Source organism: Trematomus bernacchii, unplaced genomic scaffold, assembly GCF_902827165.1.
Source record: "Trematomus bernacchii unplaced genomic scaffold, fTreBer1.1, whole genome shotgun sequence".
NCBI lineage: Eukaryota > Metazoa > Chordata > Actinopteri > Perciformes > Nototheniidae > Trematomus > Trematomus bernacchii.
The window spans coordinates 4,675,961-4,696,756 of record NW_022987313.1 but is presented as its reverse complement, the minus strand read 5'-3'; the positions used below and the strand labels follow the sequence as shown (position 1 = coordinate 4,696,756).

The window sequence follows — 20,796 nt, the reverse complement described above, 5'->3', positions numbered from 1 at the left end:
ATATTCTCACACTGTCCACAGGTTCGGCTGAGGGCTTCAACAAAGCAGACCGAGACATCAACACTGCGGTTAAGTCTGGCAGGTAAGTAATGTTTGTTCTGTGTATTTTCTTAGCATGCACACTTTGTTTTGTTGTGCTGGTGTACTGACTGGTTCCGTCCTGCAGGTGGGTGATGTTGGAGAACGTGCACCTGGCCCCTGGATGGCTGATGCAGCTGGAGAAGAAGCTTCACTCCATGCAGCCTCATGCCAGCTTCAGGCTTTTCCTCACAATGGAGATCAACCCCAAGGTAAACCATGTCACTCATTAAAACATTCCATTATTCATTCATTCTCACTTCTAGCACCTGAGTTCCTTTCCACTTTCACTCCTCTAAGTCTCAGTACTGTGTTTCCTCACCAGGTTCCAGTGAATCTGCTTCGTGCCGGTCGTATCTTCGTGTTTGAGCCTCCTCCTGGTGTCAAGGCCAACATGCTCAGAACCTTCAGCAACATCCCTGTGGCTCGCATGTGCAAGGTGACCTAATCTGGATTTACAAAAGCACACACTCGCACCTAAAGTCTTGTCATTACCATCAATTCTGTCTGCGTTTGCTGCCTTAATGACTCTTTTTCCTGTTTCTGCTTGTATAGGCTCCCAACGAGCGTGCTCGTCTCTACTTCCTGCTCGCTTGGTTCCACGCAGTCATTCAGGAGCGTCTGCGCTATGCCCCACTGGGCTGGTCCAAGAAATATGAGTTTGGAGAGTCTGACCTCCGCTCTGCCTGCGACACCGTGGATACTTGGCTGGACGACACTGCTAAGGTAAGATTGAATTTTTTATATTTTCAATATAAACTTATGTCAACAAACCATAGATAAACACAGTTCAACTACAATATGTTTTTTTATTCATTTACCAGTATATGCTCTGTATCAACTTAGAATTTCGGTGCATCCCCCCTGTAAATATAACAACCATGACACACTTTCCTTCATGCACACACACACAGGGTCGTCAAAATATTGCACCAGACAAGATCCCCTGGGCGGCTCTGAAAACTCTGATGGCCCAGTCCATCTATGGCGGCCGCATTGACAACGAGTTCGACCAGCGTCTGCTCACCACCTTCCTCGATCGCATCTTCACCAAGAGAAGCTTTGACAGCGATTTCAAACTGGCTTTCAAAGTTGACGGGCACAAGGACATCAAGATGCCCGACGGAATTCGGTCAGTAGTGTTTTTTTTATCGTTTGTTAATATTTAAGGGATGTTTTTTTATGACGCCACCCAGTTAAAGACTAATTTTTGTATTTGTTACAGGCGTGAGGAGTTCATACACTGGGTAGAGTTGCTTCCTGACACCCAGACTCCATCTTGGCTTGGGTTGCCAAGCAACGCTGAGACGGTCTTGCTCACCACTCAGGGTACGCCACAGCCGGTCCTCTTCGTCATCTGTATTTGGTTGCTCTGTTACAGTAACTGGACCACAACATATCCTGATTCTCCTTCCTCAATCCATCTGTTCAGATTCCATGATTTCATTGTGCAGACCATTAACCATCTCTCTCTCTCTAGTGTCTTACCTTTTGTTTTGACAGGGGGTCACAATCTTTCAGTTTTGCGTCTGCTTTGGGCAGAATACTGTGTGCATGTGGTGGAAGAAAATGATTCATTAAGGGTGCTTCCTTACTTACTAATCTCTCATCTTCTCATGGATTCACTTCACCAGTTTTCCATGGCATCCCAAGTAGCTCCTAGTTTCAGTTTCTCATTCCCACAGGTCCTTGAAATCCATGAAAGCAAGTTTGATAGAGAATAAAACTAATAAAAGGCGTTGAAAGCTATATGAAAATGGAGATAAAAAGATATGGGTCATTGGGAAGGCTTGAATTCATAATTTGTGCAAGAATAGAAATGGAAGTTATTTTGGTATTATTTTTATTTAAAGCTAGTTGTGGAAACTCCTTAAATGTGATGTTTCAGAAGGGAACCCAGAGTCTTGTATATTGTAGTCCTACAGATCAGCTGTCTAGCCTAGCAGTACTCGTAGCCATCGTACTTTAAAAGGTGTTCTGCCCAAAGGAAGGCTGTGTGTGTCCTCACCCTCCAGCAGCTGTATTTCACAGCCATCATGTCGCTTTGCTGAAATTTGTATCCACTCCCCACCTTGAGATTAGGATTTAAACAACCACACTCCTCCCCATCCCCTCAATCACAGCCCCCTTTCCTCCCTGCTTTGTCAGATTTTATTTCCACACCCCTCCATTTTCCACAATCCCAGCTGCCAAATCCTTCCCCCTCTCCACCTCTTCTCCACCCTCACTCCTGCCCCTTTAGATTGTCTCTCCGGCCCGTTACCCTGTAGTGTTTACATGTATTTCTTTTACATATCCAGTTATTCATGAAAGTGCTTAATTTATCCACCTGGAAACTGTTAAATGGTACAATTTAATGTGAATATTGCCTGAAGCCTTGTGTCTTTTGTCCTGCTCAGTGTTGTCCTTATTTGTTTCTGTCTGCCACGACTCCCTTGTTTTATACAAACTAATCTTTATTAACACTTCCTCGAGGTAAGCGGTTTGTTTCTTTGTTCCACTATTAATTTCTTCTCCCCCTACCTCCCACCATGGCCTTGTCTTCCACCTCCTTCCCCGCTCACTCGCTCCCTCCACCTGGCTGCGCAGGCATTGACATGATGGGTAAGATGCTGAAAATGCAGATGTTGGAGGATGAGGACGACCTTGCCTACGATACGGAGATAAAGGAGCGCACTTCTTCCACATCTGATGCCCAGCCGGCCTGGATGAGGATCCTCCACACCACCGCCTGCAACTGGCTGCAGCTGGTGCCCCAATCTGTCAATCCACTGAAACGCACAGTGGAGAACATCAAGGTAAAGGCAGAAACAGGAGGAAGGTTGTTGGCAAGCAGACTTCTGGAGACGTACCTGTAAAATTACGTTTTAAACAAGAAGCTGTACAACATCCTCTGCAATTACTGTTATGTAGATCCGTTGTTTTGTTTAAAATGTGTTATACTCATGAGGTATGGAGGTAAAATGAAATGAAACGAAAGCACAGGTTTGAATTTCAACAGATGAACATGCACTTGCTTTTCTTCTGTATTTGATTTGATTTCCTCTTTGCCCAAACACCAGGACCCACTGTTCCGCTTCTTTGAGCGCGAGGTTAAGATGGGCGGAAAGATGCTGCAGGAGGTCCGCCAGGATCTGACCGATGTGGTGCAAGTGTGTGAGGGCAAGAAGAAGCAGACTAACGACCTGCGCTCACTCATTAGCGAACTAGTTAAAGGTAAAATCTTCCTTCTCACTCATTTGTAACCATTTTTCTTTAAACTTGCTTTATTGAGATCAATGAACATGGCAATTTAACCTTTTTTTAGGGCTACAGCTGTTATTTTTATTTGTTAGACTCCTATTGCAGCTCTACATTGTGCACTTAAAAATCATTGGTTGTTTTGACCAACAAGATGTCCTTAAACCGCTTGTACTTTGAGAGAATAACTGGTATACACCCTCTCTTCTTTTCCCCAGGCATCCTCCCTCGCAGCTGGTGTCGCTACACAGTTCCAGCCTCCATGACGGTGATCCAGTGGGTGGCAGACTTCAGTGAGCGAATCAAACAGCTGCAGCAGATCTCCCAGGGTGCTGCCAGTGGGGGTGCAAAGGAACTGAAGGTACTGTTTGGTTAACTGTTGGTGCACAGTATCAAACAACCTGTATATGAATGTCATGTTGGATTCCTTAAATATAGACAGAGCCACTTACAGTAATGTTATTTTTGTTTTTTTCTCCCGTTTCTCCTTCTGCAGAACATCCATGTGTGCCTCGGCAGCCTGTTTGTGCCGGAGGCTTACATCACCGCTACACGGCAGTATGTGGCCCAAGCTAACAGCTGGTCTCTGGAGGAGCTGTGCCTGGAGGTCACTGTCACCACCGCCCAGGGTGCTGCCCTGGACGCCTGCAGCTTCGGCATCAAAGGTAAGACAAGCAGGGTCAAACTATTTATTTAGCAGCATGTACCCATAGTGTGAATGTAATCATTTGCATCTAGGTACAACATGTATTACAAACAGATATTTTTTGACTGAAAAGTTTGATCAGTTACTTCAAAGTATTGTACCATTATCCAGCTCTATATGGAGCCTTAATTCTTAGTGTGGCAAATACTTACTCAACTTTTGAAAACGTAAGTACTGTTCTATTATTTATTGGACATTTTTAAAATGTTGTTCAAATGTGGAACATTTCACCGTTTCTCTCAGGTCTGAAACTGCAGGGAGCTACTTGTGCCAACAACAAGCTGTCTCTGTCCACCACCATCTCCACTGAGCTGCCTCTCACTCAGCTCCACTGGATCACGCAATGCAGCGCTGAGAAGAGACACATGGTACGAACAAGATGTTTTTACACAATATATAGCTTCGTTTTTATCAAATAATCCATGCAGAGACTATTTAGGAAAATATGTCTTACTGAAATGATTTTGGCCATCTCCTCATGTATTTGTATTTCTCTTGCAGGTGTGTCTTCCTGTGTACCTGAACTTCACAAGGTCTGATCTCATCTTCACCGTGGACTTTGACATCGCCACCAAAGAAGATCCACACAGCTTCTATGAGCGTGGAGTTGCTGTCCTGTGCACCGAGTAGATGGAACATTCCTCAAGACCAGCGTCTTGATTATTAAACCACACATAATCCCTTACATTTATTGCTTATTAACCACCATTTAGAAAGTAGCCTGTTGCATTCCAATATAAAACGTAGTTAAAATAAATTGTGGAGCAGTAATTTACACGTAGCTATGATCGTGTTTTTGGAAGGTAAAGAGAGAAGTTGTCAGATGGTAAATGAAGAGGAGATGTTGAAAAGGAAAGTTGAAAGTTAGTTTTTATGAAGGAAATTGTATGTTTTTAGATTGAATAAAGTATGTTGGAATCAAATAAAATGCTTTAATGACTTCAATGTTGTCTGTGATGATAAATTGGACACAAATGGGGAAACGGATGACTTTAAAAGTCAACATGGGGGGAATTTCACTTGTCGTTTATAAAATAGGCTTAGCAAAATGAAATGGTTGACAGCTTCACAGAATTTACCCAATCACTTCTATATTAACTTCATTAAAGTACAATAAAAAATGTTGTATTTGCTAGACCTCATTATTTCCTATTCAATATAAAAAATGATACAGAAGGCCAAACTAACCAGAGTAGGATAAGGTACAAATATTAAGTTCAGTGGATTACTGCCACCTGTTGGTTTGGATGAACTTGTCTTTGCTCAAGAAAAGGTAGATTGAAGGAGAAAGTCAGCTTTACCATTGGAAAATACAAAGAAGACTGAAACAAACCTTAGGTTATGAGATTTTTCTAACATGTGGCAAAACAAATCACACTATCAAGACTAAACCATATTTAGTTTTTCATTTGTGCCTATCTAAAAACTAAACAAATGGCTTCAAAACAATGGTTGAAACTAGTGAATACTTGTGAAATATTTGATATTGAGATACATATTTAGAAAAGAAAACTTCAGCTTGTCATTTCACACTTAATTTTAATTAGGGCACCACTAGCTAAAGTTCAGTGGCGCTTTGGTTGCTGAATGCCACTTTCTAGCAGTAAATACTTTTTAAGCTTTTGTGCGGGAAAACAACCAATACATTTTAAGTCTTTCACAGAACTTCTTTTTTCTTTAATTGGTCTATGGAAGAAATACAGTATCTGTATTGCCAGTGCATAGGTTGTTCTTCAGTCCATAATGGAGACTGACGTGACAATGGTAATTCTCCCAACAAAAAGAATGACCGCCTAAGAACAATCAACACATGTGACAGATTTCAGACACTCAAAATAACTGGAGATATAAATATAAATCGTCTGATCTTTTTACATGAGTAAACAAAGTGCATTGTCAAGTAACTATTTATAGTCTTTCATTCTACCTTAACTTGTTTAAGGCACTGATATGACTGCAGTACTTCAGTGTGTCAGTCCATGGTAAGATGGCTCGAACATGTTTCAGATGCAGAGTCCCTTTCTTCCTGTTGGTCCTCCATGTTGACAACACACTGCCTCTTTCTTTGCCCCAGCTCAACCACTTCTGCTCCAGGGAAACCCATCTTTCTCTTGTAAAGCGACCTGAGGGGGCAGGGGGAGCTCTCAGAGAGATCTGTCGCCTGGGACAAACTCACTTCTGCTGGGGTTACAGGTGCAGGTGTGTGAGGCGTGGAATATCTAGTAGCATGAGAGCCGGAATCATCTAGTTGACAGTGCAAAGCTACATCCATGGTTTGGGATTGCATTGTTGAATCTTCGGCCATTTGCTCTGAAAGAGCTCTACCACCATCCCCGTCTCTGTCTGAGGTCAAAATGTAATCATCACACATCTCAGAGTCACTCCCACATTTCATCTGGACATCTTTGTCTGATACAGCATCTCTCATGCCATTTTTCTCCACATCCCTTAGGGAAACAGAAGCAGGATGATTGATAAACCTTCTGCTCCTGCCCGAGAACCGACAGCCTCCTCCTCCACCTTTTCCCTGCTGCTTGAATCGCCTGCTGGAGACATTGATGTTTGGCTCATCAGAATCCTCAGAGCTCCCATCATATGGGTCCGACAACTGCAATCAAACATGCAATTATTCATAAACAAATAGGACAGCAGCATGGCCTTGTAGCAGCTATACTTTAATTGAATAAAGGGGGAATGCTTACCAAAGAGCAACAGCCATACCTTCCTGCAGGCTTTTGAGTTAATGGCAATGTCCGCCGAAAAGTCAAACTCTCTGGTGTACTGCTCACACAACCCTGCTCAACAAGAAAGACATTGTTTTTTGCCTTGACAAAACATGTTTTTATTTTTAAAATCAAGAAAACTCAATGCTTTTTGGAGCACATTCCATTTCTGTACAATAAACTAAATTAGACTCCATTTTAAAATCAAATTAATTGTGGAAAATATCCGAACATTTGGGAACTTGGCCTAATATATTTTAAAGCTTATCCAAGTGGTTATTGTGAATATTGTGAAGTAAAGTATTACCATAGTGCTGGTGTCCGACAACCTTGGACTGATCTCGGAGTCAGAATCAGAGCTGGACACTTTACACATCTCCTGACAAAAAACAGAGGTCACTCAAGTCTACATTTATGTCAATGTAAGACAGCAGTATAATGATTTTTGATTTAACTACTGAAAAAGAGGCCAGAGCACTCTCAAAATGGTGATGGCTAACTTGTACCATGTATTTGAAGGCAAGCTGGTCCATGTTGTTGGGCACATGTCTCTCCATTTGATCTAATTGGGGGAGAAAAATGTGAATTTGTAAGAGCAATATTGCATTTAACCACATTCAAAGGTCCACAAAAGTTAATACCGGTAGCCTACTCTTATTTCATTGTTTTAGAAATTAAAAAATCCCAGCATGCAGTATAAGCAATATGGAATGAATAACGTTAGCATGCACTTCGTATTGCAAAATACAACTTAAGTATGATGAGTTTTAATTCGGCAAAAGAATAACCAATATTTATACCTGAAAATGACAGTTGACGTCTTCTTCTTTGGCGCTTGTAGGCCTACTTCTTTGACCATGATAGATTAAAACACGTAAAATATGTCTTTGTTGTTTGTAACGAGAAGATGGTTGATTAATTAACCAGCAGAGTAGCAGGTGTCTTTGATATGATGCATGCAGCCATGTGTTCCCACAGTCAGGTGAGCAGTCTAAAACGCCACTTAGTTAGCTCATTACAAGATTTTAACAAAATAATATTTCCGGTGATTTATCGCTCTCCAAATTAAAAGTCAGCTATCTTTCTGCTGTATAACAGACCAAAAATGCCGATATATTACCTTTTAAATTGGTCCCTGTTAAGTTAACCACCCTTCAGTCTGTTTTATATATTTGTTTCACCAAATATATAGATTTAAAGAGTTCCCGACCCCAAAACATGTGCAAGAAAGTTACTTTAATGTAGAAGTCCACGTTGGTTTGGTTGAACAACCGAACTTACCACCAATATAAAATTAAAATTAAAATAAAAAATCAAATTTAAAGTTAGTGTACTGTTGCAGAACAATTTAATTCTGATTAATTATAAAGCTGTGGCAACTTTGTTATTAAATACCTTCAGTCCTCCACCAGTTCCCCGCTGAACCGTTGGGGGAACGGGATAGTCGGAATGCCTGCTCCCTGTGCGTAAGATCCGGCCTAGGGGAAAGAGATGAATGTTAAATTCAAAGATGGCGGCGGAGGGAGGAGGGAAGGAGATGAACGAAATTAAAACTCAGTTCACAACTCGGGAAGGTGTCTACAAGCTCCTCACTCACTCCGAATACAGCCGTCCCAACAGGGTGCCTTTCAACTCGCAGGGCTCCAACCCAGTCAAGGTCTCTTTCGTTAACGTCAACGATCAGTCGGGAAACGGCGACAGGATCTGTTTCAATGTGGGCCGTGAGCTCTACTTCTACATCTACAAAGGCGTTCGAAAGGTAGCGTGTCAACCCGGGATATCGCATGTTGAAAAGCTTCATTTCTGGCCTAGCTGTTGCTGAAATATGGACTTGTGTGGGCTTTATTAAATAACTCTGACAGGTGCTTGACTTTCAAATTAGCAGGCAGCTTGTTAGCTTGAAGCTAATCTGAAGCTAGCCAACGTAATTTAGCTAACGTTAGCAGCAGCTACTCCCGAGGCCAGGGGCTAAATTCCGTCCACAGTCCGGGAATCTGTTTTGGTTTTAGTTGGATGGTATTATAAGTGGGATTTGATAACGACCAGTCGGTTAAAGTGGAGCTTTTGATTTAAGTTATCAGGGTTAGCATTTCTGGTATAGTTTGTGGTGACAGTGACAGTTCTTGCGTTGACACCCATAACACCTGTCGACGACTTTTGTCATGTGTCGACAAATCAAAAATAATGTCGATTCAGTTTTAGGACAGTCATTCAGCTAGCAGGCTAAGCGTTGCAGTCAGCCTCTGACTAATGGCACTGACTCAGCTTTTAGCTCGGGGATGTGTCTCATGAAACTAGGCTGACTTTCTCTGCTTGTAGGGGAATGCTAACGTTAGCTAGTTAATGTAGTTGTGACTGTTATTGTTGAGCGTACAGTGTGGTAGTAATCTGTATTTGTTAGGGTTAAACATCTCTGTAAGCTCTGTATGGTGATGGTTTCCCCTGACAAATACTGCTAGTTGTTAAACAGAAGGTGGAGGACGAGTGGAAATCACATAATTGTTCACTTTCAGTATTTTAACATAGTTTTATTATTATTAGTATATTACAATACTAACAATCTCAAAGCAGTCCTGTATTTTGTCAATAACCTTACATCAAGTGGTTTAGCTAACAGCTGACTTGACATCACAGATTGACAGGAATCAGCTGATTTATAACTTGTGTCGAAAAGGAATGTGTCATGGCCTTTTTTAAATTATTCACAGTGACATGTGCTTGTCATGTGTGCCATTATTTCTCTGTAAATCAGCATTTAGCTGAAGGCTAAACTACCAGAAGTTGGAACAATCACAGATTATTGTACAGCTGCAGCAGATACATTTAGGCAAAACATAGTAAGTAAATAAGCAGCTTTTTTTTCTTCCTGTAAGGTATATCCATAACCTTCAAAGTATTCCTTAGCACTGTTGACATGGCATGTTTATGTACCCTTTTTGCTGATAATGTGAATAATCAAAGCACTTTCTAAAAGCCTTGGCATTTTTTTAGGTGAGAGAGAAACACTCAATGTCACATCCATCAGTAATGGAATATGATGACTCAGTGGTTTTCGAATGTTCCACTCTTCCACCTAGTGTGCAATGTAAATCATTAACAAATAAAACTGGTTGTGTGCAGTATATGCCCAAGGTGTTTTGTTCATTGCAGTAGAATAATGTTTCCTGATATTAATAACAAAGTGTACATCATACAGTGTGATTGCTAACATCTATCCAAATACAGAGAACAGTTAATCAGTGACCAAAAAAGTTCAGTTTGACCTTTTAAAAATGGATGAGTTCAGATGTCATTTATCTTAAACTTGGTTGCAGGAACCTTTTATCTAACAAGAATGAAATCAAATGTACCGGGTTAAAATAATTAACTTTGTCCCTTCAGTTCCTTTTTTAAATTCTATTTTCTGTGTTTGAGATGAAGCACAGGAAGAAAAAGTATAAATCCAAACTTTTCTCCACTGGTATGTTTTATGACAGTTTGACAACAATAGCCTTTGTCATGCAACACAGCCCATAGACTAATTTTAGATGGTTTTCAAAGTTACTGCTCTAACTTCATGTCATGCACACTTTCTTTCTTCAGGCTGCTGACCTGAGCAAGCCCATAGACAAGCGCATCTACAAGGGAACGCAGCCCACCTGTCATGACTTCAACCACCTCACAGCCACAGCAGAGAGTGTGTCCTTGCTGGTGGGTTTCTCAGCAGGACAGGTACAGCTTATTGACCCCATCAAGAAGGAGACAAGCAAGCTCTTCAATGAAGAGGTAAGCATCTGATGGACAGAGGTTACATTATTTAGAGTTGTGTGGAACATTTTTCCCTAAATAGATGAACAACAAGTATCCTTGAAGTACACTCTTCAGTCTTCCTATGACAATTTATTGTTGTGAATGACAAAAAGTGTAATGTGTTCAAAGATTTCCCAAAGCTTTTATGTACTTTTTATTACTTTTTGTATTTTCTGTGCCCCAAAATTGTCACACTTTCAACATGTTTGATTGATTGCTGATACTGTGCTGACATTATGTGCTTTCCTCTCCCCTTCTCTTTTTTCCCCCGTCTGCCTCTCAAACTCAACCATCGCTCCCTCCTGTCAGAGACTAATAGACAAGACCAGAGTAACATGCGTGAAGTGGGTGCCAGGCTCTGAGAGCCTGTTTCTGGTTTCTCATTCCAGTGGGAATATGTATCTATACAATGTGGAGCATACTTGTGGCACCACGGCACCACACTATCAGGTGCTTAAACAGGGAGAGAACTACTCTGTACACACATGTAAGAGTAAATCCACGCGGAACCCTCTCCTTAAATGGACAGTAGGGGAGGGGGCTCTGAATGAGTTTGCCTTCTCTCCGGATGGGAAGTTCCTAGGCTGTGTTAGCCAAGACGGCTTCCTACGAGTCTTCAACTTTGATGCGGTGGAGCTTCATGGCACCATGAAGAGCTACTTTGGTGGCTTGTTGTGTGTGTGCTGGAGCCCTGATGGAAAGTACATAGTTGCAGGCGGAGAGGACGATTTAGTGACTGTGTGGTCGTTTTTGGACTGCAGAGTCATCGCCCGAGGTCATGGGCACAAGTCGTGGGTCAGTGTGGTGGCGTTTGACCATTACACCACCAGCGTGGAAGAGAGTGACCCGATGGAGTTCAGTGGCAGCGATGAGGACTTCCAGGATCAGATGATCCACTTCGGACGAGACCGGGCCAACAGTACGCAGTCTCGACTCTCCAAGCGCAACTCGACGGACAGCCGGCCTGTTAGCGTCACGTACCGGTTTGGCTCAGTGGGCCAGGACACTCAGCTGTGCCTATGGGACCTCACTGAGGACATCCTTTTCCCCCATCTTCCACTCTCACGGACACGGACACACACTAACGTGATGAATGCTACCAGCCCCCCTGCGGGTGCTACAATAATCACTAACGCCTCTAGTAACACTACCAATGGCAACAACAGTGGTGCCAATACTCCTGGCATTAACTCCCTCTCTACTACATTACCACGCTCCAACAGCCTACCCCATTCAGCCGGCACCACCACAACAACAACAACAACGACAACGACAACAACGACAACGACAAACAACACCAACAAAGCCAGCAGTGGTGGCGGCATCGGCAGTGGTATAATGGACAGTGCCATTGCTACAGGTGTGAGTAAGTTTGCCACGCTGTCACTCCATGATCGGAAGGAACGCCACCACGAGAAGGACCACAAACGCAACCACAGCATGGGCCACATCAGCAGCAAGAGCAGCGACAAGCTCAACCTGCTCACAAAAACCAAAACAGACCCTGCTAAGACTCTGGGCACTCTGCTGTGCCCGCGCATGGAGGATGTGCCCCTCCTCGAGCCCCTCATCTGTAAAAAGATAGCACACGAGAGACTGACTGTACTCATATTTTTAGAGGACTGTTTAGTGACTGCTTGTCAGGAAGGATTTATTTGCACATGGGCGAGGCCAGGCAAAGTGGTAAGTTCTTTTTAATCTAGGAAATGTGGGGAAAATTGAAGTGTCTTTCAATCATAGGCTGTGCTAAAATCGGTTGGTGGGCTATAATAAAAAAAATTAAGACAAAAAAATGACTTTCTGATAAGCATAAAATAAAAGTATGGACATTAGGAAATACCATTTTGATCTTTTATAGTCAGATTGTCACTCTCTGCAGGCAGGCAAGTAACATATCACTTTTAAAAAAATGTAAATCTGCTTTCCAATTTAAAAACCTATTACGTTTCAGATATAACCACTGCTATGGAAATATTAGTCTGGTTATATAATGCATTCTGATAAGGAGGATTTCCTGTGTAGACCTGGGAGGGGACTTTAATCCATAAGCGTGTTCATTGGTTCATCCTAATCATCCCACAACGCAAAGCAGCATAGCCAAGAAGTTATCTGCATACACGCTCGCATTTCAGCTTTATGCAAATGGCTCTGTATGCGCCTAAAGAATCTCTGCAGTGCCTCGCATGCTTACAGCTTAATGTGTATACACCATTGTATACTTCCCTGTTGTCTGTGTCTGAGAGACCTTGCCAGAAAAAGGCACATGACAGTATGGATCTGGAACGTACACACGGCTACTTTGTCCATTTAGATCGTTTCTACATTAACAGGCGCCATGAAATGTCTAATAAGTAAAAACAAAAACATTAGTGTCCTGTGAAAATTGAACAAATTTGATCCCGGAAAACATTGGTAGAAGTTATACATTCTGAATAATACTATGTTGTAAAAGTATGATACTTAACAGTTTGGCAAGCTTGCCCTGTGTAAATTATAAGGACAACAATTCCCTTGAAGGTCAGATCAAGAGGTTTAAAAAAAGCCTTTGGAAATTGACCTGGTCATTTATATAAGAAGTGCCTTGCTCAAGCAAACCTGTTAAACACACCGTTAGTTTTGCACTGTATACTCTTCTCCACTTTGACTGCTGCACACAGGCTTTGAGTTAAATGCAGGGGACTGGGATATGGAAGGAAGAAGCTAGAGGATCATTTTTATTGAGCTATTTGTTGCTTGATTTTTGCTTCAGTATGTGAACTTTCCCAATGCAAATCTCCTTGTTTTCCTTTTTCCAGGGTTTATTGTCATCCCAAAACCAAGCCAGCTCTCCCAGTGGAACAGTAGTATAGCCACAATATTTCTGCTGCTAAAGAACCCTGCAACCCAGAGTCTGATGCTGCTCTTCACCCTGCAAGCATTGCAAGTTTTCCTTTTCTTTTAAACCCCTTCCCTCCCCCCCCCCCCCCCTTGATTTTGTTAATGGCTTTTTCAATTTTTTTTGTTTATCACCCACTTGACCTAGTGGAGGAATGAAGCAAGAAAAGGTGTGGTGGTGCAATTGTGGACTTTATGCGCTCATGTTCTATTGTTCTCTAAAGTTTTAACACATTTTATTTAGATTTAAAAAAAAATCTTTCTTTCATGTCAAATCTCATCAGACTGTCCCCTCTGGAACTAAAGTGTGGCTCTGAGAGATGCAAACCAGATAATTATGGCTTGAAATGAAAGTGATGGTTCATTTAATTTTCATAATGGACCTTTTTTGTTTTAACCTTGTACTGTAGCCCAATCCCAACTCGGGGTTCCAAGAACCAGAATTTTGGATGAACTATCCTTTTACGACCAAGTGCGGGAGCATCCGAAAATGTTGCATCCATCCACATTGACCCATCCCTTCTGTCTTTTCTTAAGTAGAACCTTCCCATCAAGGACTTTGCACTGATTTTGTTATTTTGTTGTTTGTTTTTATAACTACTCTTAATGGAACAAAAGAGAAGGGTTGAGGACTGCCTTGTCGCACTCGGCGTTAACATCCTCAGTCTTGAAATCTGAATCTATAAAGTTGGATGCTGCAATCATAGTCTTTTTAAAGAAAACAAATTGTTTGCACTTAAATTAGTTTAGTAGAAGAAGATGGCTTTACTTTTTGGGGTGTGCTCACAGATGGCTAATAACAGTAGGTGAAGACAAATCATAAAAAAAGAACTATTAAAACCTTTATCTATTGAGCATTTATTTTAATATTATTTCAGATTCAAATCTGCTCTGTATCATAATGTGTATATTGTAATTAATTGATTTGTTGGGGGCCTAAGCAAACTACCATTATTCCAGTGGAAGTCTTCTCATTGATAGTTATATTTCTAAAGCCTAAAGTATACATATTAATAATATTAAAATAATCTTGAATACATTGTTTTCTGTTCCTTTTTTGTTCACCCACGTGTGCTGTGTTTACACAACAAAACTGTAATGTTTGAAAATTGTTTTTATTGTCAAAATGCCAAAGCAGCTGTCAGGTCTGGAAGTCTCTGAAGCTGAGACGAGTGAATCTCAAAAAGACTTGATGCGTGCTCGCCTTATGCCTCATTTACAGAATATCACTGTGAAGGAAACATGGAGTTTAAATCCTCCGATTTTTTTTAAAGAAATGTCCCAAAAGCCACATGAATAATTTAGGAAAAGGAACTTCCAACAAGGATTCTTGCCTTTTTCACACTACTGCAGTATTCATGTACTTGTATATGTGTGTATGATAACCAGCTATTGATAATGCTAAGAAGATTTCAACAAACTAACTTTAGGCTAGCTGTGAAGCAAATATATTTTTGAAGTTGATAGAAGTTTACATTTCCCACTTTCACATATATTATTAAAAAAAAAAGATTCTCACCATTTATTTTCTCTTAACATTTTTGTGTTAGGAGATTGAGTTGTAAACTAAAACAATTAGGTATATGTATTGTGGTTTAATGACGACATACAAATGACGGCAAACTTCTTTACTCTGGTTATACATCACAATAACCAACAAAGTGCAGACTGAGTCCCAGTCCATTGTACTGAGCTCACAGCTCTAAATAACATGTTCTTAGCCACACTGCTTCAGTGAAGGTTCTGGCTGAGCTACATTCTAAACTAAACATTAAAAAAAAAAATCTGAACTTTCTTAAGTCCATATAAAATACAGATGTCTTCACATATATAGGTGATGCAAAGGGCGAATAGTTTGTTTTCAGTTGTTCCAAGTCTGCTTTGTGGCCCACAGCGGGCTTTTATTTACATTACAGTTTGATTAAGTGATGTGCCTTTTAATATACAATACTGTTGCTAAGGAAGGATAAATGTGAAGCACTTAAAGTGAATGTTTTTCCCTTTAACCTTTTGCGCAGGAAGACTGTTGCCCTAACATCAGTTAATCCGGAGTTTATTCACAGCTATTAAGAAAGAGACACTCACAAGTATACAGTGCCTATAAAAAAGGTATTCAACCCTGCGCTTGGAGTTTTTCCTATTTATTGCTTTACCACTTTGAATCAGCTGATTAATAAGTCACTGTGTAGTGTGTGATCAAAGTCCTGGCACAAATTCTAGATTGGATTTAGGTGTGGACTCACTCTGGACATTAACATACTGCAGCGTAGTTTTCAAATGTTCCCATATTCTATCTGAGGATCTGGTCATTAGACGTCTGTCTTTATGTTATACATTTTTTTACCAGGGCGTTAATTAACAAGCTGTTGGATCTTCAAGATTTCTCTTGTCACACTATAACAACATACAGGTGATCTCAACCCCTTTTTTAGAATGTTATATTTTGGATGTTTGACATTAAAGGTGATAAATACCTTAGCATATTTTTCAGTTTCAATTAATATTCGTTTTTATAAAAGAGTTCACGTATTTAAGGATTTGTCTAGTAATAATTGGTGATTACAATTGGTCAAATCTTTCAAACAGCAAGCGGTCTATGCTTTTCAAATTGCTTAGCTTGTGTAATAAGATCATAAGAACAAATATGTTTTAACACTTGTAAACATGTAACCACTTACCAGTTCAGGTAACACTGACCTCTAATATTGTTTGTGAAGATATCACACTGAACTTCTTACAGTGGGGGTTGAACGCTTTAATGTAGCTATCCTAGCTGCTATGACGACAGGCTTGGCGGTCTTTGTTGCATCGTTTTGTGAAACATGTTTGTGTTTTCTTTCCAGATTTCAACATCAGGCCTGTCCAAACATTGTCCTCTCAACGATGTGTTTGACAGTACTGATCCGTCCTGTTTATTTGAATAAAACATTGGAAGTGTTTTGGCTCTCAGCAGCCTCCATGTTTCCTATCCAGAGGTGGAATGCAGTAGGTCTTGAAAGCAGCACGATGCGACTCATCCCTGGGCTGTGGAGAAAGGAAATGTAGCGTGAATGCCAAATAAAACTGAAAGAACTACCAAGGCACATTCAATGACTGTAATGTAAAAAGCCTGATATCTGTGCAGCACTCCTGTGTTTACCTTGGACAACCTCGTCTGGCACTTTTTAGATGGGATGGTTGGCAGTGTGCCTCTGTGGGTGACGGTAAACGCAGGCAGAGTGGATACAGGGAAGGACATCTGTGGTCCTGGTACTACCATGTTGAGCTTGGGCAGCTCTGCAGGGTAATGAGGGATGTTCCGTCGGATGAGAGGCTCTGCTACATGCTTCATGTTGTGCTGGAGAGGGTGGAAGTATCACATGAAAACAAAGCAGTTGTATTCATATTTCTGACAACTTACTTTAGTTGAAATCAATCGAAAAATGCATAATTTTTCATTAACTGGTCAATTTTGGCTTTCCTCTTGGCTATTTTGCTTACATAACATGGTCTTTATTTTTAGAAAAGTAGAGAAGGAAACATCCAAATCCACATTTTACTGTACAGTGTTTCCCACTGCTGTCAGAATCAATTGAAGGGTCTCTCCTTAAACTCTGACTTACGCTTATTAAAGGGGTTTGCCTTGTGTGTCTTCCCCTCAGCTGTTTGCCAAGTCTGGTTGGACGCCAGATGTGATCTAAGGAGTTGTACGTCCCACTACTGTCTAGTTCTTCCATAGTCCCAGAAACTCTGTGAAGCGTCTCGGCTTTCTTCTCTGCCAGCCTGGGGAAAAAATTGAGCAAGGAAGACTTCTATTACAAGTGTCAGGACATGAGCATTTAAAAGTATTTTGTCTCCGATTTGAAATGTTGTCATCTTAAGGTGATGAAATAATTCTAATTTGCATGGTTTACCTGATTTCCCTAAAGTATGTGTGCCGCAGGGCTGTTTCTGCAGTGATGCGTTCATCAGAGTCATAGGCGAGCATCTGATAGAGCAGTGACAGAGCTGGAGCCGGGCAGTGAGGGAGTAACCGTGAGATACCGCTGCCTTTTTTAGGGGGAAAGTTGAATTGCATAGTTCGAGACCTGCCAGAAATTAAGAAAGCATGATAAGCCTTTGTTTATTAAGCAAATCAAGGTGTTACATATTTGAAGAGGAACACCTACTGCTTTAACTTCTGGAGGATACTTTCTTCCGGTGTCCCCAACACGTCATGGATCTTGGCAACCTGGTCCAACTCATTGGTTCCAGGGAAGAGAGGATTCAAGCTGAAACACGCAGGTACCTGACTGTCACAACCAAACTATTTACATAGCATTTGTTTGATATTTGTTTATGCTAGTGGCTGCAGACTCAATCTATTAGAATGTGAAAAACTAAAGGCAGACATTGATAACATTGTCGTGTATAATCTTATGAGTGTTCCTATTCTGTCTTTTTGACTCACAAACTGTTGTCCTACTTAGGTATTAGAGAAATGCCCTTCCCCTGCAGTGATACCTCATGATCTCATAGAAGACACAACCAGCGCTCCACATGTCCATCTTCAAGCCGTAGTAGCCGTCAGTGAGGAGGCACTCTGGGGCTCTGTACCAGCGTGTGGAGATGTACTCGGTGTGGGGGGGCTTGGAGTAAACACTGCGACACGAGCCAAAGTCGCCAAGCTTCAGACCATTTTGCTGCAATTGTACAAAGCATTTGTTATGACAAAAACATAGAATACCACTGCTATGTTTAAGTAAAGCACATTGTTATAAAACTGTATCTTACTTTGATGAGAATGTTTTCTGGCTTCACATCTCTGTGAAATATCCCACAGCTTGGGGAAAAAAAGGAAGATGGGAAAAACAATTTAAAAACAGTTAATAGCGTTTTAATTAACAACATTACATGAACTGAAGCTTTTTCATAACTACCTGTGTATATGTTCAAGTGACTTGCAAAGCTGGTACATGTAGTTCTTTATTGTATTGTCAGGCAGTGGCATTTTTCTCCCTGTAAGGAATGAATAACCGATATGAGCCAAAAATCCATACATAGTTTACAGAAACACTTGTGTTCAACTTCAAGTTTCCATTTTGTGATTTTTTATATGCTCCTACTTGCAGACATACCTTGAATTAACTCATAGATGTTCATCTCCATCAGCTCACAAATCAAAGACACAGTTCCAGTTTCTTTGTCACTGAAAAATAGCATTAGATTAATATGACATGCAGCATGAAATATGCCTGAGGCAATACACTAACACAATCTACACCACTTAGTATACTCACAAAATCAGCTCATGTAGCTGGATGATATTTGCATGTGGGCTCAGTCTCTTCATTGCCTGGACTTCCCGCAGGTTATTGGCCTGCTCCAGACTTGATGACAGTGAAGATATGGCATATAAGTGTACATATACACAGTAAATTGCTGTTATTTGTGTAGTAACATTACACATGTGCTGTTTATTGGCATTGTAACACACAAGAGGATAGAACCGATTTAAAGGGCACAGTTTGTGATAACAGCCAACTCACATTTCAAGATGTCTATTGTTACCTCATAGTACAAGGTCAAAGACGGATAAGCTGACATCTAAAAGAATACTTAAGGCGAAAGGGTTGTCAAGCGGATGACTCCAGTTACAAGTGTCCATACACAACAGGGTATTGTTAAAGGACACCTTTTTGTTGCAGAGTACATACCTGTTAATTGTCTGCTTCATGGTTTTACATGCGTAGAACTTCCCATCTTTCAGGCTCTGAGTTTTCACCACCTCGGAAAATGTCCCCTCTCCGATTTTCTTGATTGTTTTGTAGCCTGCAAGACAATAGAAATAAGAATAGAGACTATTAAAGAAAACATTGTCTTTATATTCTACATTATATTTATGGGAACAATTGTTTCTTTAATCTTCTGAAGTTTGACTAATCCTCTAATCACTTCAGAAGTACATTCAATGAAGGGTCATTCTGTCAAAAATAATTAGATAGATACAAGACAGTCTAGAAGTATGCAGATATATTCCTTAAGTAAAAATAGCAGTAAAAATACACTGTTACAAGTAAAGGTATTGCATTCAAAATAATTTGTCAAGCACAGGTAAACAATTATAAATATTTACTTAAAGGACAAAATGTGGAAATATAAAGTAGCATAAAATTGATAGATCTAAAAGTACCTGAGCATAATGTATTCAGTTACAACCAGGTTACAACCTAACAATACACAACTTGCAACAACTAATCATGTGCAGCTCAGTTATCATGTCTGCTGAAGCCCCCGGTTAAATTTAACTAAATTCAAACAAAACCATAACATCTGAATCTGATGTTCAGTTGAAGGTAACAGTTATACTGGCTTTAGTTATACTAAACGCTAACTAATTGAACTGTACAACAACTGGAGAAAAAAACCGGAAATCAGCCATTGACCTTTGACCATTGAAAGGTAAGGTCAGGTACCTAAAACATAGTCCACAGTGGTCAACATTTTTCGGAAACATCTACTGAAACCAAACTAAAAACTAAGCGTAAAACAGCAACATAGGTTCTCTTTGTGAAGAGGACCCTTAACGACCTGTCAGACCTGTCATCACGCTACTCAGCCGTTAGGTATCTCACCACTTACAATTCATTCCTTTGTGTCTTATCCACCACATGTAAGTCGATTATCCCTAACATACGTATCCGGACAGAACATGTCAACGTAAAGGTTGACAATTATTGTTTTCCTGCGGATCGAGGTGACAAAAGAACACGAAACTCGCATTACGGGTGTTAGCCTAGCCCCGCTAGCAAGCCCTGTTAGCTGACCGTCGCCTTGGTAACGGAGCACGCCTTCGCCCTCCACTCTGACCTGAGGAGGAAACTGGAAACAGTTTGCCTGTTTCTAGCGGTACCGTTTAAAATATCCAGAATTAAAGAAACAACACAATATATCCTGCCGAGCATGACAAAAAATACCAGTCGAGCTTTGTCTCGCTTCAGGCCCACTTTTTTAAACCACGGTGTTTATATATCAACCCTAATTCACCTCCTTACCTTTTTTCCAGAGATGGTTGGTGACCGTAACCCCGTGTATCTTCTGGTTAGGCTGCGGGTTATTGTTCTGCAAGTCGACCACATTTCCCCAGTCGATGTTAGGTGGTGTTCTGCGTGCATTTCGAAGGCTTGCCCTGTTTTTCAGGCCAATAAGCCAGTTTGAGTAGTGCATCATTAGAAGTGCACTTTTATTGCTAAAGAGCCTACCATTAGTTTTGTAATATCGAGTCCCTGCAAAAGCATCACAGGTCAACTGCATTCATGTCAAAGCATAACGTTACCAGGCACCAGTGCACCCCGTACACAATCAATGTATTCTATTCTCCCTCGTCTACTGTGTGGGGGAAAAGGCGTGGATTGCTTATTTTTGATT

General features: G+C 40.9%; 4 protein-coding genes across 7 annotated transcripts in view; 2 read left to right on the top strand and 2 right to left on the bottom strand.

The window, feature by feature from the left end:
* dync1h1 (dynein, cytoplasmic 1, heavy chain 1) overlaps positions 1-4,965 on the top strand; it is a 30,201-nt gene extending 25,236 nt beyond the window's left edge. Inside the window, exons 67-78 of the mRNA XM_034139211.1 lie at positions 22-82; positions 167-290; positions 404-517; positions 634-804; positions 993-1,210; positions 1,304-1,407; positions 2,668-2,876; positions 3,141-3,294; positions 3,537-3,679; positions 3,815-3,983; positions 4,268-4,392; positions 4,526-4,965. Coding sequence (XP_033995102.1) covers positions 22-82; positions 167-290; positions 404-517; positions 634-804; positions 993-1,210; positions 1,304-1,407; positions 2,668-2,876; positions 3,141-3,294; positions 3,537-3,679; positions 3,815-3,983; positions 4,268-4,392; positions 4,526-4,654 — 1,721 coding nt within the window. The 3' untranslated portion in view covers positions 4,655-4,965. The remainder of the gene's footprint in view (positions 1-21; positions 83-166; positions 291-403; positions 518-633; positions 805-992; positions 1,211-1,303; positions 1,408-2,667; positions 2,877-3,140; positions 3,295-3,536; positions 3,680-3,814; positions 3,984-4,267; positions 4,393-4,525) is intronic.
* Positions 4,966-5,096: 131 nt separating this feature from the next.
* Positions 5,097-8,283, bottom strand: LOC117489982. Of its 3 annotated transcripts, XM_034139681.1 has the most exons (6): positions 8,143-8,189; positions 7,548-7,596; positions 7,254-7,309; positions 7,055-7,126; positions 6,727-6,819; positions 5,097-6,632 (listed from the first exon to the last, which is right to left on the bottom strand). In XM_034139681.1, exons 3-6 carry the CDS (start codon positions 7,302-7,304, stop codon positions 5,997-5,999), a joined length of 852 nt encoding a protein of 283 aa, XP_033995572.1. In that variant the 5' UTR covers positions 7,305-7,309; positions 7,548-7,596; positions 8,143-8,189; the 3' UTR covers positions 5,097-5,996. The 3 variants fall into 3 exon arrangements, with proteins under 3 accessions (XP_033995572.1, XP_033995522.1, XP_033995637.1); XM_034139631.1 differs by lacking the exon at positions 7,548-7,596 and having other exon boundaries at positions 8,143-8,283; XM_034139746.1 differs by lacking the exon at positions 8,143-8,189 and having other exon boundaries at positions 7,055-7,123; positions 7,548-7,723.
* Positions 8,183-14,447, top strand: wdr20a (WD repeat domain 20a). The gene is made up of 4 exons (XM_034139319.1): positions 8,183-8,506; positions 10,330-10,512; positions 10,846-12,219; positions 13,332-14,447. The coding sequence occupies exons 1-4, from the start codon at positions 8,243-8,245 to the stop codon at positions 13,383-13,385; spliced, it is 1,875 nt and encodes a 624-aa protein (XP_033995210.1). The 5' UTR covers positions 8,183-8,242; the 3' UTR covers positions 13,386-14,447.
* Positions 14,448-14,990: 543 nt separating this feature from the next.
* Positions 14,991-20,764, bottom strand: LOC117489846 (MAPK/MAK/MRK overlapping kinase-like). 2 transcript variants are annotated; one of them, XM_034139431.1, is made up of 12 exons: positions 20,424-20,764; positions 19,086-19,200; positions 18,669-18,758; positions 18,507-18,577; positions 18,309-18,387; positions 18,163-18,211; positions 17,893-18,071; positions 17,559-17,660; positions 17,304-17,477; positions 17,013-17,172; positions 16,550-16,747; positions 14,991-16,434 (listed from the first exon to the last, which is right to left on the bottom strand). In XM_034139431.1, exons 1-12 carry the CDS (start codon positions 20,680-20,682, stop codon positions 16,357-16,359), a joined length of 1,554 nt encoding a protein of 517 aa, XP_033995322.1. In that variant the 5' UTR covers positions 20,683-20,764; the 3' UTR covers positions 14,991-16,356. The 2 variants fall into 2 exon arrangements, with proteins under 2 accessions (XP_033995322.1, XP_033995401.1); XM_034139510.1 differs by lacking the exon at positions 20,424-20,764 and adding an exon at positions 20,011-20,142.
* Between the last annotated feature and the right edge of the window lie 32 nt (positions 20,765-20,796).

Bases quoted from the DNA above. Each gene is read 5' to 3' on its own strand.
- LOC117489846 (XM_034139431.1), bottom strand. From the start codon at position 20,682: ATGCAGTTGACCTGTGATGCTTTTGCAGGGACTCGATATTACAAAACT. The intron at 18,578-18,668 runs GTGAGTATACTA...GCTATTTTTCAG, and splicing joins CAGCTACATGAGCTGATTTT to TGACAAAGAAACTGGAACTG. The intron at 18,388-18,506 runs GTATGTCTGCAA...CATTCCTTACAG, and splicing joins CATCTATGAGTTAATTCAAG to GGAGAAAAATGCCACTGCCT.
- LOC117489982 (XM_034139631.1), bottom strand. From the start codon at position 7,304: ATGGAGAGACATGTGCCCAACAACATGGACCAGCTTGCCTTCAAATAC. The intron at 6,820-7,054 runs GTAATACTTTAC...CTTGTTGAGCAG, and splicing joins TGTCGGACACCAGCACTATG to GGTTGTGTGAGCAGTACACC. The intron at 6,633-6,726 runs GTAAGCATTCCC...GTTTGATTGCAG, and splicing joins GGTATGGCTGTTGCTCTTTG to TTGTCGGACCCATATGATGG.
- wdr20a (XM_034139319.1), top strand. From the start codon at position 8,243: ATGTTAAATTCAAAGATGGCGGCGGAGGGAGGAGGGAAGGAGATGAAC. The intron at 10,513-10,845 runs GTAAGCATCTGA...CCCTCCTGTCAG, and splicing joins GCAAGCTCTTCAATGAAGAG to AGACTAATAGACAAGACCAG. The intron at 12,220-13,331 runs GTAAGTTCTTTT...TCCTTTTTCCAG, and splicing joins GGGCGAGGCCAGGCAAAGTG to GGTTTATTGTCATCCCAAAA.